This window comes from Notolepis coatsorum, assembly GCF_963971535.1.
Source record: "Notolepis coatsorum genome assembly, chromosome: 13".
Taxonomy (NCBI): Eukaryota; Metazoa; Chordata; class Actinopteri; order Aulopiformes; family Paralepididae; genus Notolepis; species Notolepis coatsorum.
Window position 1 is genome coordinate 27623957 of NC_140177.1, and position 20554 is coordinate 27644510.

A 20554-nucleotide genomic window follows, 5' to 3' on the forward strand; every position below is an offset into this window, starting at 1 on the left:
GGCCGAGCCGTTAGAACGTCTTGGCAGGGAGGGGGGGGGGGGGTTGTCCTGACGCAACTCCTATTACAAACAGGAGCCGTGTACAGGGTTTCCCCCCGTCATAGCAATGTTGCTATGGCGACGGCTTCCGTGAGTTAAGATCTTTACGTAAGGTTGTGGTGTTAAGGTGTCGAGTTGGAGCGTAGGGCTTACGGGTCTGCTACACTCGATTTATGTGTAAACTTGAGTCAGTTGGTCACGTGACTCACAGTTGACATGTCTTTTTCATAACTACTCATGTGGGAAGGCTTCTGGGAAAGTTCGGTCTATACTCTTTGACTAAAGGAGTGACTGGATGTAAAAAATATAAACAGTTTTTTACTCCCAGCTGTGCAGTTGGGTTCATACGGTTGATGCTTCTTCTTTATTATTATAAAGGGTTGGAGTTGGTTGCATCCCGCCCCTCTTGTCGTTCCCCTGGGCGCCTTGGGGATTCAATAAAAAGGTCTAAATAGCCAATTTTTTGATGTGGATATACCCGACGCACACATAGTGCTAGCTCGGGATGTTCTGCTGGACATTAAGCAACTGACTGGCACGCCTTGGTTGCTTGGGGTTAAAACAGCGTTTTTATAAAGCAATTGGGATGGGGGTTTTTCCTCTTCCGACGACCTGTGTCGTTGTCGATGGGTTCTCGTTCATATCAGGGGATGATAACGGAATGGATCTGAACATACGTAGAAGGGTCTCACGCCCTGGGGGTGGGCCACCGGACGCGGTTCGCATCGAACGTCTGAGTGGCGCCTTCTTTTCATGTTTGAGATCAACACGCATATCTGCCCCTTCTCCTGGAGTTGGCATGCCGGCGTGGTTAGGGCACGGGACTGGTTCTGGTCGCGCTGGTCCGGATCAGTTAAACCCGTTGTCCGCCGGGGCTGCAGATCTGCTGTTCTGGTACTCTGAGGGACTTGGGCTTTTTTCAGGGGGAAAAATGCTAGGTCGGTCCGGGTGTCACAGGGTTAGGCGCTATGGAACCCTTGTTGGGTGCATTGTATTCTACACTGTCGTAATGGCTTACGGCCGTGCCAACCTGTACACGCCCGATCTCGGCGGATCTCGGCCGTCACGCAGGTTGGTCTTGGTTAGTACTTGGTTGGGTGACCTCCTGGGAATACCAACTACGGGGTGTTGGGGCTGGTTTTCCATTCTTGCGCTCTTCTCTTACGCATGACGAAGAGGGGCCTGTTGGGGTAGTCTTTGACCTCCTCGGGGGACCCTGTGCTCCCCGTATCACCGGGCCCGGTCCAAAGTAATGTTTTCGTTGACCCGTAGGCCCGGGATAACCCTGTTGGAAACTGGAACACGGGTACTGCGGTAGTGCCGCAGGTATGTTTTGGAGTTTTTTCCTGAGGGGTTATGGGACCAACCACCGCATAGGGTAACGACTAGGTGGTTGGTTCTCTGGTGTGTTGGAGCAGTGTCAACTCCCGGGTTCACCGGTTGAGGGTGCCCCTGCACGTTCATGACGTCTGCCAATCGTGTCAGCCTTCTCTGCCTCAACCCCTCTGGGTGGGTTTTTTTTATGTGGAGGCTTGGTCATGCAACAACACCAGCATGCGCCCCTTCCGCCGGGGCGGCTGTGTTCAGCTGTCCCCTCTGGCGCCTGTCTCGTCCGCAGTCTCCAGGCTCGGGTTCACAGCCTGTTGCCTGGTTTTTCCCCGGTGCGCTGCCTGCTTCCGTTGGTTAAACCTTTTTTGGGTGCTTACAGCCATGCTGACTGCCTGTTCTGCAGGGTCTGTGTGCCAGGCGGTGTACTATTGGGGGGACAGGGCCCGCTTGGCTGAGGGGCCTTTGTCCGAATACGCTGGCGATGTGGGGGGCGGGGCCACTAAGTGCCCGCCTGGTGGGGTCTTGATGCTGGCATCATGGACTTCTCCGGGCCCCCGTTCCAGGGGGTCCAGTCCCTTTGGTGGGTCTGGGCCTTCCTTCGCGCTCCGCTGCTACGGCCTTGCCACGGGGTTGGGTTTGCCCTTGACCCCGTGTTTTTTGGGGGCAGTAACGAGGTTGTTCCCTCCGTTCGTTCCCGGGTGGCATGCGGGTTGTGCGTGTGTGTAGTCGTGGGGTCAGGCCACGGTCTGCTCACCCTGTGCGTTGAGTTGCTTGAGTGCCTCTTCGCACGGTCGGGTCCGTCGCCCTCCCGGGAAACCTCTAATAGGGGGGGTGCCCTCCATTAGGGGGGGTCGGGGGGGCTCGGCCCTCCCTGTTCTGATGGTCGTGGGGGGCTTTCAGCGGGGTGTATTTGTCGGCCGGTGGCTCCGCTCGGCCTCCCTATGTGCATGAGTGATGCCGAGCGGATCCACTAATGATACAGAACGATAGGTTATGACTATAACCAAGTTCTGTTAATTAGTGGTGACGCTCGGCATCCGACGCCGCTGCAGCCCTTGACCTCACCTTGTGGTGAAAGCTTGGGAAGGAGGAGAGCAGGTGACCACACACCTGCTTATGAAGGTAAGCTAACGAGGGGTGTGGTCAGACGAATACTGGGATTAAAGGTACATTTGTGGAAATGTATTCAGTGCGCGTGCACGTGCGAGGACAGTGCATGAGTGATGCCGAGCGTCACCACTAATTAACAGAACAGAATCGTTATGTTTTGCTTTTGTTTAGTTATTTATTTTGTTTGAGTTATGTTTTGATTTTGTTTAGTTATTTATTTTGTTTGTATTCATTTACATGTTCGAAATAAAGATTTCAAATCAAATAAAAAATTGTAATACATAGAAATTGATCCCAATTAATCCAATATAAATGGCATATAATCATTCTATATACCTACTTATACACCTGCATATAACCCATATAACTCTGCGTGATAGCATGTACAATAATGCTGTATATATAAATGTATTCTATCGTATATATATATATATATATATATATATATATATATATATATATATATATATCCACATCTGTACATACCTGCATATAATTCTTTTTACATATCTGTACATATCCCTTACCTACTCTTACGCTGCTGGCCAGTATGACTTACTACCATAGTGTCTTTATACTTATGTATTACTGTATACATTTATATATATATTTATACCCAGTTTAATCACCTGTACATTGTATATTACTATTGCACTGTACGGTTACATTTGCACTCTGGTTGGATGCCAAATGACAATTAATGTGAATCTAATCTAATCTAATCTAATCTGAAAGCGTATCTTCTTCTTCGTCTTCCTCTGTCAGCTGGATGCAGACCGGGATGAAGAGGAGGTCTTCTCTGACATCAGCACGACTCTGGACAACAAGCTGTTTCCCACCAGGGAGCCTGTTGCTGGTGAGATATAGATTCACACATTTTCTGTGTCATATTTCACAGCTTTTGGAAAGACAGTGGAGCGCCATGTTCTGCCAAACGTGTTGCTGTCTGTATTGTTGTGAGTTAGGTAACTTGCTTAGGTAACAGTGGCTCAGGAGGTAGAGCGGTCGTCCGGTAATCAGAAGGTTCCCGGTTTGATTCTGGCTCCTCCAGGCAGCGTGTCCAAGTGTCCTTGAGCAAGACACTTAACCCCCTAACTGCTCTCGATGAGCAGGTCGGCACCTTGCACGGTCACCTGCATCGGCCATCGGTGTGTGAATGTGATGCATAAGTTGTAAAGCACTTTGGATAAAAGCTCTATATAAATGCAGTGCATTCTAACTGTGCAGTTAGTTCAGTTGATAGTCTTTTCAAAACCCAGCTGACCTGTTATGGTTGAATTTATGTGAATTGATTTATTTACACTGCCTACTTGCTCATATGCGCATACTCAGAGTTAATTAATTATATTGTTTACACTTTTCTACTGTACTATTTATTTTATGACCTGTATCATGTCTTCTACTATTACCATACCTGTACCTCCCCTCCCCCCTCCCCCATGCTGCTATGATGCCTGAATTTCCCCAAGGGGATCAATAAAGGAATATCTTATCTTATCTTAAAATATCACATCTACAAATATACCAAATTATGACAACATCTATTTTTTGTGAAATATCGTGGGTTGTAACCCAGTTGTTTCACCATGAAATAGCTTTCTTAATTAAAGGCCTTTAAACATTTTGCTTTTTAAAATGTCTGTATTCCTATTAGGGGCGGGGAAGAAATCGATACAGCAATATATTGTGATATTTTGCATGCCGAAATTATATCAATACAATGATGCCAAGAATCGATGTTTAAAAAAAACTGATAACGTTATCTTATTAGATAAAGATGATGTACTGTATATATATTTTTATTGCAGACGTTAACAAAGTTTTCCATTGGTGACGTAATTTGCAGTTGAAAAAAAGATAATGCATCGCAATATATTGCAATATATTGCAGTATCGTGATATTACAATATTGTGACTCTAGTATCGTGATAATATCGTATGATGGGGCCTCTGGTGATTCCCAGCCCAACCATTCCCAACCAAAGAGCACCTTCGTCACACTCATCTGAACTTCCGAGCTCAGACCTTTTGTGGTGCATGGTTGGAGCTCTGGCCAGGTTCTGAGTGAACCAAGAACACAGGCAGGAAAAGAAATACTGCCTCGCTTTGCGTGCGTCAATTTAACCGTTGGAACACTAACTACCAAATCTGGCATGAAGACATGCTAGTGCAATTGGGTCTCAACAGTAGCATTGTTCACATTTACAAAAATGTCAACATGCAACCAATTCAATATCTACAGGCTACAGATTGTTCATATAGCAGCTAATTTCATATTGATTATGAAGATTTCGCTTTGCTCCGTGTTTGCATGGACTTTGATACAGCCTGACAGAATGCATTGTCAGCAGGTGAAGATTGCTACCATCATGTGGTCTGGAAGCTGTGTGATATAATTTATTTTTAGAGACCAAGTTGCAGGCCATTTGAAATGTGTCCTCAGGCTGCGATTGGTTAATTTAAAAGTATAATAATAATAATAGTTTAATAAAAGTGATCAGAATAAACTCTCAATTACAAATCACAAATTACAAAATAGCTATTACAAAGCAATGCTTTATGTTATAATATAATCTTCTATAACATACAGTTTCACTGTATGTGAAAGTGTGTATCAAAGCCTAACCAAGGTACAAACAAAATTCCAAACACTCCAGACCACAGTAACATTAATGATACTTTGAATCATACCTAAATGGTAAATTGACTGCATTCATATAGTGCTTTTTAGGGCTTTACAACTTATGCCTCACATTCACTCATTCACTCACACATTCACACACCGACGGCAGAGGCAACCATGCAAGGTGCCGATCTGCTCATCAGTTAGGGGTTAGGTGTCTGGAGCAGTTAGGGGTTAGGTGTCAAGGACAACTTCGACAACCAGGAACCTTCTGATTACCAGATGACTGCTCTACCTCCCAAGCCACTGTCACCCCCTGCATACACATGCATACCTATCTATGAATGTGTATGTAGTAAGGGCTTTACAGAACATTGGGACTGTCTACTGTGTTTACAGAGTAGGCAGACCTTGGAGGTGAGTACTGCTGGCAGGCTGGAGAAAAATATTAGGATATGAATTCATATGGGAGGGGCAGGTTCCACGGGTGGGGAGGAAGTCGCTCCTAACATATGCCTTCAAAAATATATCCCTTCCCATGGAGCATCAAACGGTGTGTGGGGATAAACATGGGAATAAATTAAGGACAATTGCATTTGTCAACAGCCAAGAGATGAATGGGATTGAACCATGATGTGATAAGAATTTGCGGTTTCATGTGTGACTGAGATGATTGGTCGGTCAGTCTGCAGTCGGTACTTTGCCAAGATAAAATCCCACTTTTTACTTCAGCAACTGCAAACAACAGTGAGCAGCACTGTGCCTCTGCCACCACTATGTGTGAGGGCTTCAGGCGTTTGGGTCACTAGCAAATAATAGGGACTCTATAAGTTATTCGTATAACGAATAACCACTAAACTGCTAAGCAGACATTAAGGAGAAGGGGAAAAGCAACAACAACCTTTACAGGTGGAAGCCTCAAAATGTGTATTTTAAGAAAATAAATCAAGTCCAAAAAACAGTACAACACTTAATAAAGAGGTATTACTGAAATAAGCCACAAAGGAGCCTCCTAATAACGGAGTTCATACAAAGAACTTAAATAACAATAAACCTCCACTAAGGGAGTTTATGTGTAGTAGTGGACTAATGACAAAAGGAAAGTTCAAAAGGAAACAAAAGAAAACGGTCATGAAAAGAAACACACTACAATAAAAGTTACTACTTTTACTACTACTAGAAAATGAAGTGCTAAATAAGCCAGTATAGCCTAAAACCTGGCTGCTACTACTACTACTAAAAAAGAATGGCTAAAGAGAAAGACAAAATGCTGAACAGGGCAGAACGCGTGTAGCTTTATGCCAAGCAAGCAGTGCAAAAATTTACCGTAGTGGCGTGCAGTAATGCGCCTTTCATTTTCCGCCGCCCAGCGCCCAGGTCGCGCGGAAATAGGCTGTCTATTGCCATTCTCTTTGACAAACTCTAACCTTAACCAGCTCCTTAACAACGCCTAAACTTAACCGTTCTAACCTTAACCAACTCCGAAACAATGCCTAACCTTAACCTTAACCTTAACCATGCCTAACCTTAACCATAGAAATTATATTGCCATTCTCTTTGACAAACTCTAACCTTAACCAGCTCCTTAACAGCGCCTAAACTTAACCGTTCTAACCTTAACCAACTCCGAAACAATGCCTAACCTTAACCTTAACCATGCCTAACCTTAACCGGCGAAAGAATACACGTTAAAAAAAAATCACGTTAAAAAATATTTTCGATGGGATTCGAACTCGCCAGCAAACGAGCCATAGGATCCACAGCCATGTGGCCTTGCCAATTGAGCTATTGCTAGATACTGAATAAGGGGCGGTGACTTATATATATTGAGCTCCGCTCGAGGCGGGATCTCATGCGCATGCGCGGGCACCTCGCGCGAGCACGCCGGCGCACGCACGCACCTGAGCGAGCACGCCGCCGCCGGTGCACGCACGGTAGCATTTGTCTGAAAAGAAGGGCGCTTTACCGCACTAGCGTGCGGTGACGAATGCGGAAGCATTTTTGCACTGCTTGCTTGGCATAAAGCTACAGGCGGGCAGAACAGCGCTACACTTTAATATAACAAAGCCTGACCGGAAGGATAGCCAACAAAAAAGGGAATGAGATTCAAACTTAAATAGACTCAGCTACCATAGGCACAGCTGCACTGAATCAGGTGCAATCAAGCCCACACACCTGCCCTACCATGAGGCAATTAACCACAGAGGCCAGTGATTGACAGCTGTCACAGGAAGACGAAGCAAAGCAAAAACCATGACACTATGGGCTTAGAAATATGCTATTTTTAATATATATATATTTTTAATGCACTCTTTAACCCTTTCACTACCACACACTACAGAAGGCTAGAATACAGGGCTGACTATCACTAAAGACATTCTTGAAGTGAAGGACCACAGCATTTCTTTGCTGTGGTGAAAAGAAGGAAGTTGCAGATCCCCAGGGTCTATCCTGATTGGTCAGATGGGATGGTGACAATATCTGTGTCATAGCCTGACCTGTGCTGATTGGCTGGAAGAAGTTTTTTTCATAGATTAAAGATCCCCCCCCCCCCCTCTCCCACCTGGCTAAATATATTGTATGGGGAAATGGCCAAAATGGTTACTTGGCCGGTAAAGGGTTAAATCATATGTTTATCTGAGAGGTGCAGTCGGCATGCAGTCGGCATGAAAAAAGCATTAAAAAACCAAACAACCACTGTAACCAAACGACCAACTGACTAATTAGATTAGATTAGATTAGATTAGATTAGATTCACTTTATTGTCATTACACAGTACAAGACTTTGTAAGATTTTGTACGTCTAACCAGGATGTGACAATCAACAGTCATTTGCAATATAAAACACATAAATAAAAACTGTACAGTAAAGTGCAATGGTTAGCACAATGTGAAATGGTGAAAAATATACAATACTAAATACAATACAAAATATAATAAAAAATAATCATTAAAATAAAGTCTACATAAGCTATGGCTATATACACAGGTATACAGTGAGGTGCAGTGGGCTATGTAGAGTTTTGATTCAGAAGTCTGACAGCTGAGGGGAAGAAACTATACGTGGTCTTGTTGGTTCTGCCTGGGAGGCTGCGGTAGCGAGCCCCAGAGCAAGTACCCCGCAGTCGGGTGAACAGTCCATGGTTGGGGTGAGAAGCGTCTTTGATGATATTCCGTGCTCTCCGTGAGCACCACTTCTCATAGATTGATGAGATGGGGGGGAGTGGGGTCTTGGTGATGCGGTGGGCTATTTTCACTACCCTCTGCAGTGATTTCCGGTCCTTAATGGTGCAGTTGCCGTACCAGACTGAGATGCAGGTGGTGAGGATGCTCTCAATCGTACAGCGATAAAAGTGGGTTAAGTGTGTGTGTTCAGTGTGTGTTCAGTCAGTGTGTGTTCAGTGTGTGTTAAGTGTGTGTGTTCAGTGTGTGTTAAGTGTGTGTGTTCAGTGTGTGTTCAGTGTGTGTTAAGTGTGTGTGTTCAGTGTGTGTGTTCAGCGTGTGTTCAGTGTGTCTTCTTCAGTGTGTGTGTTCAGTGTGTGTTAAGTGTGTGTGTTCAGTGTGTGTTAAGTGTGTGTGTGTTCAGTGTGTGTTCAGTGTGTTCAGTGTGTGTTCAGTGTGTGTTCAGCGTGTGTTCAGTGTGTGTGTGTTCAGTGTGTTCAGTGTGAGTTCATCATGTGTTCAGTGTGTGTTCAGTGTGTGTTCAGTGTGTCTTCAGTGTGTGTTCAGTGTGTGTTCAGTGTGTGTTCAGTGTGTGTTCAGTGTGAGAGGGAGCAGCCGTAGACAAATGCAGAATAAATGCATGATGGAGGTATTCTGTAATGACAATGCCATCGTACATGTTAGTGGTACAGTACATGCATTCTTAATACTACAAGATGTGGTGCGCATTAACAAGGAACATAACTAGGCTAGATCAAATCTTCATGGCATGAGATGTACTGTAGTGCTGTGAATTAATGATGAACATAATGATAAATCGGCAGAGCAAAACGGAAGGAATCCCTGTCAATAAAAAGCCAATGAATCTATTCATTTTCAGCTGGACCAGTGGCACAGAGTACATTTATCTGCCTTCTCCTTCAGGAGATAGATGAGTTTTGTGAAATAATTCCTCACATTTCTGGTTAATTTTGTTTTTCCAAAGACATAATAGACAACCGGCCCATCATCGCCTCAGTGGATACGCCAAAAATCTATTTACTTGCATAAATAAATGATCTATAGCTTCAGGCCACATTTCTACTGGTGAATACCAGCGTGGGTTCTTATTGTCTAAACAATCTCAAACCCAATCAATCTGATTGAAATGATCTTCTTAATGGAGTGTCACACCCAGACGCGGCCATGATTGTAGCCGGGGATTTCAATCAGGCGAATCTGAAGAAAGTCATGCCGTCTTTCTTTCAGCACATCGTCTGCTCCACAAGAGGAGGAAATACACTCGACCACTGTTACACCCCGTTCAGAGCCGGATACAAGGCTGTACCGGCCCCACCATTAGCGGGAGCGACGAACACGTCGGATCATGCCGCCATCTTGTTGGTCCCCGCTTACAAACAAAGATCACGTGACGCCGTCGTGTCACGTGAGGTAAAAAGATGGACCGACCAATCAGAGGCCACGCTTCAGGACGCACTCGATGACGTCGACAGGGGAATGTTAGAGAGGAGCACCAGTGACGTCAACGAGTTCACAGACACTGTGGTGTCTTTCATAACAACACTCGCTGATAGTATTGTCCCCACAAAAAAGGCGAGGGTGTTCCCGAACCAGAAACCATGGGTGGACAGTACTATCAGAGCAGCCCTGAACTCTCGCACCATTGCTTATAACCTGGGCAGAGAGTCAGGAAACATGGAAGAGTACAAGACAACAGTCTACACTCTGTGCAAGGCTGTTAAACTTGCTAAGAGGACGTATGCTGACAAGATGGAGGCACAAATGGCAAAGAATGACACAAGAGGCTTATGGCAGGGACTGAGGACTATAACTGACTACAAAGTCAGCGCCCCCTCAATGGGGAGCGACGACGCCTCCCTTGCGGACCAGCTCAACACCTTCTACGTGCGGTTTGGTGCAAACAGTAGCACTGCTAGCTCAACGGCTAGTGACGTCACTGGTGCGCCGGCTGTTGTGGAGGGTGGGGGGGCATCCGCGGGGGGGGCGGGGACGCTCTCTCATTGACGGTACACAGTGTGAGAAGAGCATTTATGAGAGAGAGAGAGAGAGAGAGAGAGAGAGAGGTCATCAATCGGCACACATGCGATACATGCATGCAATTCGTATCTGCGATTAACCCATCCCGTCGTCCTTCCCCCCCAAGGGCAGCCGGGAGCAGACAGGCGTCAACGTGAGCCGCGCCAGGGGACCAGGAAGGCGGCTGGCCCAGATGGAATAACAGGACGCATACTCAAGTCCTGTGCTAACCAGCTAGCCCCTGTGTTCACCACCATATTTAATTGATCCCTGAAGGAGTCAGTGGTCCCTGCCTGCTTCAAGATGTCTACCATTATCCCGGTACCAAAGAAACCCTCCCCAGCAGGTCTCAATGACTACAGACCGGTGGCACTCACCTCTGTGGCCATGAAATGTTTCGAGAGGCTGGTCAAGGATCACATTTGTGCCTCCCTCCCCAGCGATATGGACCCTATGAAATTTGCATACAGGCCAAACAGGTCCACTGACGATGCGGTCTCCCAAGTACTGCACAGCACCCTCTCTCACCTGGACCGTCAGAAGGGGGGCTATGTGAGACTGTTGTTCATTGACTACAGCTCAGCGTTCAACACCATAGTCCCCACCAGACTGGTGGACAAGCTGATCGAGCTGGGTCTGAGCTCCGCTCTGAGCACCTGGGTACTGGACTTTCTGAGTGAAAGACCCCAGGCGGTCAGGGTGGGGGGTCAGACCTCCAACACCATCACCCTGAGCATCGGGTCCCCCCAGGGCTGTGTTCTGAGCCCCCTGCTGTACTCACTATACACACACGACTGTGTGGCCAAGTTCAGCTCCAACTCCATAGTGAAGTTTGATCTCGGACAACGACGAGAAGGCCTACCGGGAGGAGGTTGAGGTACTGGAACGCTGGTGCCAGGACAACAGCCTGCTCCTGAACATTGGTAAAACCAAGGAGCTGATCGTGGATTATAGGAGAGGACAGCAGGAGACACACACACCACTGAGGATAAACGGGGCCACCGTGGACAGGGTGAGCAGCTTTAAGTACCTGGGGGTCCACATCTCAGAGGATCTGACATGGTCAACACACATAGACACAGTTGTAAAAAAGGCGAAGCAGCGCCTCTACCACCTGAGACAGTTAAGGAAGTTCAGAGTATCGGGGAAGATACTCCAGTCCTTCTACTCCGGAGCTGTAGAGAGCATCTTGACTGGAAACATCACTGCCTGGTATGGCAACAGCACGGCACAGGACAAGAAGGCCCTACAGAGAGTGGTGCGCTCTGCCGAGCGTACCACGGGTATTGCACTACCTCCCCTGCAGGTTCTATACAACAAGAGGTGCAAATCCAGAGCCTGCAGAATAATGAAAGACCCTCACCACCCCAATAACAGCCTGTTCCAGCTGCTGAGGTCAGGCAGACGCCTCCGAACACCAGCTACTAGGACAGAGAGGCTTCGGCTCAGCTTCTTCCCCCAGGCCATCAGAGCCTTGAACAATGAACACTGAGGGTCACAGAACACTGAACCCTACACACACAAGCACACATTAGCACACACACGACACACACGCTGTGCACGCTCGCACACTAGCAGCCACTTTAACATGAGAAAGCACTCACTCATGCTGCACACGCCCACACTTATGGCCACAAAGGAAAGGTCACTTTAAAAATAGAATAGTAACAGTGTATTGCACTACCAAGGGACCTAGCATGTCCTTCATGCTCTGTAAATAACTATGTACAAATACCGTGATGTCCCACTATGTTACCTGTTTATTGCACAATGTTGTCTATTGGATTCTATTATATGTTGTACTACTGTATTGCACATCGTTGCGGGCAAGACCACCCGCATTTCATTGTATACTTGTATGCCGTGACAAATAAAACTCTTGACTTGACTTGACTTGAACAGGGTGGACAATTGGGTGGACTGGTGGACAATTGTTCTCCCGTGGTTTCATGATCAGAAAAAAAGGAAAACACTTTTAGTTAATCCTGAACAAAGCAACACTCAAAAGCAGAGTCTATTTCTGCACCTTCCAGATCCAATAGTCTTGCCTGAACACAAGAATTGTTTGTAATGACGACAGAGTAACAAGTCTTGTTTAAATTTTCGTAGTATACATTCACTGTTATTTTCACTTTTTTTTTTTTTTTTTTACAGCGTATCCTATCTTTATCATCTTATTCTAACTTTATATCAGCACTCTTTGGGCTAGTTCAGTCTCACCACATAGCAACCTCTCTTTCATCAGGTGTCTAGACGTTGGACGGTGTAGGAGTGGCAGGGGGGAGAAGAGAAGCTGAGAGAATAGACGATTGACAAAATAAGATTATTAAAGATTCATTCCTGTGATGTTCAGATGGTTCGATGGCCTGAGAGTATTCTAGGAAACAGGTAGAACTGGAACGCACGGTTTGGTTCTACAGTAATAACAGAATGCAGAATCTGTAGGCAAGCGTTCTGATTTCCGTTGGTAATTTGAGTGGTATTATTGTTGTTATTATTATTATTAATCATAATCATAATAATAACAACAATAATAATACACTTTATTTGTATAGCAGCTTTCATACAAGATTTGCTGTTGACAGAATCCGGCTATAGGGCGACAATAATGTGGTCAAGAGGTATGGTTTCTATCTTTAGCCTTTAAGCGGCGTGGTTTATTCATTCACATGGTATGAGCAGCAGCACATGAGGTCTCCTCTCACTGAGAGGCTGGGGGGAAAGAGGTAGAGTAGGAGGAGACATCTCTATTTATACTCGCCACCTGGTGGTGTCTTGAGTGGCTCCGCCTAGAGCGCCCTCTAGTGGAAACAGTTATATATGCAGTTAGACAGTTACTAACAATCCTACATAGAACCTCTGACTTCAACAAGCCCAAAGTAGTGCAAAATTGCTAAATTGACATAAATGGAGACAGGCATAAAATGAGCATTACATTTACAGAATAACAGCAATGCATAAAGTGGAAGTAGTGCAATAGAATAGCTCTCATTTTCAGTACAATAATCATAAAATAGACATAAAACTATCATAAAATAGATAGTGCAGTTCAATAAAATAGCTCTCATTTACAGTACAATAATCAGTGTGGATGTAATGAGCAGAATGTACTAAAGGGCTAAGGTGAAGAGGTATGTTTTTAGCTTTTAAGTATTGACCAATCACGTTTGAGTGGGGATGGCACTTTTAGAGATTAGAGAGTCAATTTATTGTCATTTCATAACCACAAGCACAAGTACAGCACAAGTACAAGTACAGCACAAGTACAAGTATAGAGTACTTAACTAAATTAAATTGGCATCTAACTAGAGTGCTAAGGAGCAGTAAAGTGCATTGTAGTATACAGTATAACATGTGTATAGATGGAGTATAGAGAAAGCCAGAGTAAATATGCTGAGCTAATGTATGTACAGTATTATATATATATATACAGTGGTACGAGTATGATAATAAACCACTCTAACCAGTGGTGTAAATAATATGAGTAGGTATAGCTATATATATAGATATGAGTATACAGTGTGTACAGTGTTATTATACATTGTTATTATACAGTGTTATATGAATAAACTATAGGTTGGTTATACAGTAGGTAGTATAATGAAGGTCATGATCAGCCTGGCTGGGGCTAGCCGTGGTCTAGCATGGTATGGTATGGTTGGGTTTGTGTCTCCATTGCGTTTCTTGTAAGCTCTCTGGTTGCTAGGCAACCTTTCATAATTCACACCACCGACTGCGCTACACAAGCTAAACCGGGATGATACATCAGTCCCAGCCAGCGTTGGCCAGGTCCGGCCCGGTCTGTGAAAGGTATCTGTCTCAGCCGGGGTCCAGCCAGGTTATAAAGACAATGGAGACGCACGCTCACTGTGTGCCAGACGGGCCACGGCACGGCTACTGTAAACCCTGGGTAGTGGAGACGAGGCAAGAGACAGATATTCCTACAGGAACGTGGTTTGGTTGCATGCAGGTAAACAGTCAGTGTGGGAGGAGCGAAAGAGGAACAACGCATTGGCTGAAATGTCGTCTGGATCTAAAGCACCTACAGAAAGTATTGATGTTTGTGTTTTGGGTGGAGAAACGTTCAACTCGTGTAAAGAAACAAATTGCTTTCAAAGTCAGATTACACAATTGCCATTGAAAGAATTACAGGAGTTGGTTGCTACTCGGAGTGTAAACAATGACCGGTGCACGAAAGAGGACTTCTCGGTCTGGATATTCGGAGTGAATGTAGGAATCGGAAGGGAGCAGCACAGCAGCTACACCGGAGGTGCTTAAACAAGATGATAGCTGACGGGTTCCGAGGTTGGTTCTCTGGTATTCACCAGTAATTAGCCACCGCTAATGCTAAATGAATGGGGATCATAGGGGCAAACACAACATGTTTTAAAAAACATTGTAAGACCATCCTCATTTTGCATATAACTGTGCTGTTGGTGGCAAAAAGTTGCTGTTTGTGTACTAGTAATTACTCGAGCTCCAAGCCACACATTCCAGTTTCACCTTTTGGAATATCCTCAAGCCTCAAGAAACATCTGAACATCCAAAAAAACAACAACAGGAAGTATCTTTAATTTCCAATACTTGGAGAGTGTCAGCCTGCTGTGAGAAGTTATTGCTATCCATTCTTTTCTTTCGCTACTACATGCCACTATAAAGCCATTCTCCCAGTGGAGAGAAAACCACTGCCACTCTCCTCCGACCTCTATCTGTGATTATCGCAGCACATTCCCTGACTCTGAATTGCAGGCTGAAGTACAACTGATGGCCTTCAGCGACTGTGACATCCATCGCTTCACCAGCAGAAATGGGCAGAGTCTTCCTTCACTGTCATGTCCGGAGAACAAATACACCCTGACACGTTGTTGAATCATGCTGCTGAACTGCAGGGGATACGCAGAGCAGCCTTGGCCACCGCTTCTCTCCCTGCATCACGATGCTTCTTAATTATTATTAAAAAAAAAAATTGGAATTTTAGGTTCAGTTCATTTCTCATCCGTTTCTCAGGTTGAACTCCAAAGGGCAGATGGCTGCACGGTATATTATCTACCTCATTATTAACCAACCAGCAACTGGCTGCAAAGCTCAGCTTCCTCTTGTCAACCAGTGCATGAAGAATAAATCCCAAAACATGAACACATAGAAATGTTTTTCTTTGTCATTCTCAATCACAAAGAAGACTGGCGATGACGGCACTCCTAATTATGTGTTGCACCACAATGAGGTATAATTACTTCCTTTTGAAATAACTGAATTGCAATGAATAACTTAAATGCATTTTAGTGAAACGTAAAGGTGCAATAGATAACATTCAGCCACTATCATTAAAATTCAGTAATTTATCCAATAAGGTGTATTCCACGTTGGGAAATGGGAAGTAGGGAGGGCATACATGCAAGAGCAAAATAGAAGGAAAACAACGACATTAAATTTTGGCCCGCAAGCATTTAATTTAATTTAATTTAAATTTTTAAAGATTTATTTTTAGCGTTTATCGCTTTTTGCTACTGGGCTGTCCAGTAGAGAGAGAGAGAGAGAGAGGAAGAGCGGGAGACAGAGTGGGGGGAAGACATTCGGCAAATGACGCCGGGTCCGGGAATCGAACCCGGGTCGGCCGTGCCGCGACGCAGCGCGTTACATGGTTTGCCACTTGGGCGCCCGCAAGCATTTTTTAAGCGATAAATTCATTATTGGGGGGAAAAGCAATACTTTTATTCCACACCTTTCAAAAAGCTCTATGGATGGTTTTAGTTTTTTTTATGATTTACTTTACATAAAATGTTTACCACAAAAATATAATAATAATAATAATAATAATAATAATAATAATAATAATAATAATAATAATAATAATAATAATAATAATAATAATAATAATAATAATAATAATAATAATAATAATAATAATAATAATAATAATAATAATAATAATAATAATAATAATAATAATAATAATAATAATAATTCATTTTATTTATATAGCGCTTCTCAAGGACCCGAAGTCACTGACAATAGGCAGAGAAAAAAAGGAACATAAGACCACAAGGGAAACAGGGGAAAGCAGCATGAGATACACAGAAACATAGAGCCACAAACATCAAACAGGTTGGAGGGGGGGGGGGGGTTATGGGTGGGGGGGGTTGAAGGCTAGGGAGAACAGGTGGGTTTTGAGGCGGGATTTGAAGGTGGGGAGTGTGGGGGAGTCTCTGATGGACTGAGGGAGGGAGTTCCAGAGTTGGGGTGCAGTGCGTGAGAAGGCCCGATCACCATTTTTAAGTTTGGATGACGGGACAGTGAGGGAGGCAGTGGAGTAGGACCGGAGGGAACAGGTGGGGCGGTAGGGAAGAAGGAGATCAGTCAGGTAGGGAGGGGCCAGGCTATGGAGGGCTTTGAAGGTGAGGAGTAGTGTTTGGAAGTTGATGCATTCTTTGATCGGGAGCCAGTGGAGAGAGTGGAGGACAGGAGTGATGTGTTCACGGGACCGGGTGTTTGTGAGGAGGCAGGCGGCAGAATTTTGGACCATCTGCAGTTTATGGAGGGAGCGGGAGGTGATGCCAGTGAGGAGGGAGCTGCAATAGTCAAGGCGGGACTCGGGAGGAGATGAAGGCGTGTATGAGGGATTCAGCAGCAGGGGGGGAGAGGCAGTGACAAATGTTGGCAATGTTGCGGAGGTGAAAGTATGATGTTTTAACAATGGAGTGGACATGGGGGTCAAATGAGAGGGTGTGGTCAAGGATGACACAGAGGTTGCGGACTAGGGGGGAAGGGGTGATGGTGGAGTCATTGATGGTAAGTGTGATGGGTCCGGATCTGCTGAGGGTGGTTTTTGTGCTGATGATAAAGAGTTCCGTTTTGTCGCTGTTTAGTTTGAGAAGGTTATGAGTCATCCAGGTTTGAAGTTCGGAGATGCAGGACTCAATGTGACTGAGGGGAGGGTTGTGGGGGGATTGTGTACTGATGTATATTTGGGTGTCATCAGCGTAACAGTGGAAGTTGAGGTTGTATTTACGAATGATGTGACCGAGGGGGAGAATGTAGCAGATGAAGAGCAGGGGGCCGAGGACTGAGCCTTGGGGGACCCCCTGTGTGACTGAGGAGGGGGAAGAGGTGTGGCCGGAGAGGGAGATGAATTGATGTCTGTCAGTGAGATAGGAGGAAAACCAGTCAAGTGCTGTGCCCTCAACACCCAGTTGATGCAACCTTTGGAGGAGGATGGAGTGACACACTGTCAAAGGCTGCACTAAGATCGAGTAGGATCAGGATGTTGAGGGCACCAGAATCGGCGGAGATGAGGAGGTCGTTGATGACTTTAACCAGTGCAGTTTCGGTGCTGTGAGCAGGACGGAAGCCAGACTGAAGGGGTTCATAGAGGGTATTGGACTGGAGATGGGAGTGGAGTTGGGAGGCAGCAATGCGCTCAAGTGTTTTAGAAAAGAAAGGGAGATTGGAGATGGGGCGGTAGTTGGAGAGGTTAGATGGGTCGAGGGTGGATTTTTTGAGGACAGGGGTGACAGCGGCGAGTTTATAGAGGGAGGGGATGTGGCCTAGGGATAGTGACTGATTGAAGAGGGCAGTGAGGTGGGGGATGAGCGCAGGGAGGCAGGCCTTGGTGAGAGTAGTGGGGAGGGGGTCGAGGGAGCAGGTAGTGGCCTTGGAGGTGGTCATGAGGTCCGTGATGAAGGAGGAGTCAACTGAGGCGAAGGCAGTGAAAGGGGTGGGAGGGATGGAGTCACGTGGGGGGGAAATGATAGTGGGGGGGCGAGGGTGGGGGAGTTGGCGATGCGGGCGGTCAGTGAGCTGTTGATTTGGGATATTTTGTTATTAAAGGAGAGGAGAAACAAGTTGCAGAGGTTAGGGGAGGAGAGTGAGTTATTGTCCGGGGGTTGTAGGAGTTTCTTGACAGTGGAGAAGAGGGTCTGGGGGTTTCGGTTGCTGCTGTTGATGATGGTGGAGTAATGGGCAGATTTGGCAACTTGAAGTGCATCACGGTAGGAGGAGATGTGCTGTTTATGGAGGTCAGCGTGGATGGTGAGATGGGTTTTATTATAGAGGCTTTCGAGTTGACGGCTGGTCTGCTTCATGGAGCGGAGTTCCGGGGTGTACCAGGGGGAGGAGGTGGTGAATGAGACAGTGATCGTTTTCAGGGGTGCCAGTGAGTCAAGGGAGTCAGAGAGAGTGGAGTTGAGCAGGATGGCATAGTCGTCGGGGTTAGAGGGGGCGGAGTCAGAGGATATGGACTGGGACAGAGTGAGAGGGTCAATAGATTTGATGTTACAGAAAGAGATGGTGTGTTTTTTGGAGTGGTGGGGTGGGGGAAGGGGAGAAGAGGATGCAGTAGTGGTCAGAGAGTGGGAAAGGGATAGGGTGAGGATTGGATATGGGTAGGGAGGCAGAGCAGACAAGGTCGAGTGTGTGGCCTTTGTTGTGGGTGGGGAAGTTGATGTGCTGGGTGAGGCTAAAACAGTCAAGGAGGGAGAGGAAGTCAGGTGTGAGGTTTGAGTTAGGTTGGTCAACGTGGATGTTAAAGTCACCAGTGAGTAGGAGGCGGGTGGAGAGAGTTGAGGCTATAGTCAGGAGATCGGAAAGTTCAGTTAGGAAAGAGGGGTGAGGCTTTGGAGGGCGGTAGAGAAGTAGTGCAGTGATAGAGTTGGGGAGGGAAAAGGCAAGGTATTCAAAGGATAACATGGGAGGGAGGTTTAGGTGCAGTTCAGTGATGGATAGGATAGGGATTGAGAGAGCGAGTGTTTAGGAGTGCAAGGGAGATGGATGGGGGAGCAGGGAGGAATATCTAAAGAAAACACCTGGTCTAAAAACTCTAAAGGCACTCCTTTAATTCTTTCACTAGATTTACATACAGATGAGTATTTCAACAGGAACGGCACATTCCTGCTTCTCTGAGAGAAATGGTTCAGTTGAGTCTGTTACCCTCTCAACGGCAGCACGTCCAGCCATGTGTGCCGCTTGGTGATTGTTCTGGGTCTTCTCGTCCCGGCAGGTCCCAGCGAGCTGGACCTCAGTCTGGTGGGCGAGACGGGAGGTCTGGCAGACGTTGCTTGTGTGAAGTACGAACAGCAGGTAAGATTGCCTCTTTGCCCTCTGGCCAGAATCATGTTGCCTGTCACAACCGCCTTATCTAGCCGTGGTATCCATTGTGACGGCCGTGCATGCAGACATACTGGAGCTGTTGTCAAGCCTGTGGCCATAACAGCCATGACATTTTCAATCACTATCATAATATTATTTCTTAAACCCCTTCTTGCTCCTTTTTTGTTTTTTTTGTGTGGCTTTGTCAGAGATCTTCGGATCTTCAAATGATCTACTGTATACTGCATGAAGTAGTGAACAGCCTCCTGTATACTGCATGAAGTAGTGAACAGCCTACTGTATACTGCATGAAGTAGTGAACAGCCTCCTGTATACTGCATGAAGTAGTGAACAGCCTCCTGTATACTGCATGAAGTAGTGAACAGCCTCCTGTATACTGCATGAAGTAGTGAACAGCCTCCTGTATACTGCATGAAGTAGTGAACAGCCTACTGTATACTGCATGAAGTAGTGAACAGCCTACTGTATACTGCATGAAGTAGTGAACAGCCTACTGTATACTGCATGAAGTAGTGAACAGCCTACTGTATACTGCATGAAGTAGTGAACAGCAGACTAGCAGTGATTCTCTGCACTTGACTACTAGACCTCTCAAAGTGTACCAAAATCATGACCCCTATTATTTGTTCCCTACCAAGTGAGTAAGGAAGAATAGCTGCTCTCTCTCTCTCACTCTCTTCTCTCTCTTTCTATCTCTCTCGCTCTCTCGCTCTATTTCTTTCTTTCTCTCTCTCTCTCTCTCTCTCTCTCTCTCTCTCTCTCTCTCTCTCTCTCTCTCTCTCTCTCTCTGTTTTTGGGGGCCTGCAATCATCCATCCATCATCCACTCATCATCCATCCATCATCCATCCACCCATCATGCTCTCATTTCTCATTGCAGTTTTTGGGGGCCTGCAATCTGATGATGGATGGATGATGGATGGATGATGGATGGATGGATGAAGGATGATCCATCATCCATCCATCCATCCATCCATCATCCATCATCCATCCATCCATCCATCATCCATCCATCATCCATCCATCACGCCCTCATTTCTCATTCCAGTGCAGCGTCTCTGATAGATCCTGGATGAAACCAGCAGTAATCTTACATTTACTTTGTGGAAACAGATCATTTTAGCCTGTGATCTTTTTACCACAGGAGTTT

General features: G+C 45.8%; 1 protein-coding gene across 2 annotated transcripts in view; it reads left to right on the forward strand.

Moving 5' to 3' along the window:
- ak5 (adenylate kinase 5) overlaps positions 1-20554 on the forward strand; it is a 310275-nt gene that overhangs the window by 176476 nt on the left and 113245 nt on the right. For both annotated transcript variants that reach the window (XM_084326901.1, XM_084326902.1), the window contains exons 7-8: positions 3244-3334; positions 19296-19375. In XM_084326901.1, coding sequence (XP_084183027.1) covers positions 3244-3334; positions 19296-19375 — 171 coding nt within the window. The remainder of the gene's footprint in view (positions 1-3243; positions 3335-19295; positions 19376-20554) is intronic.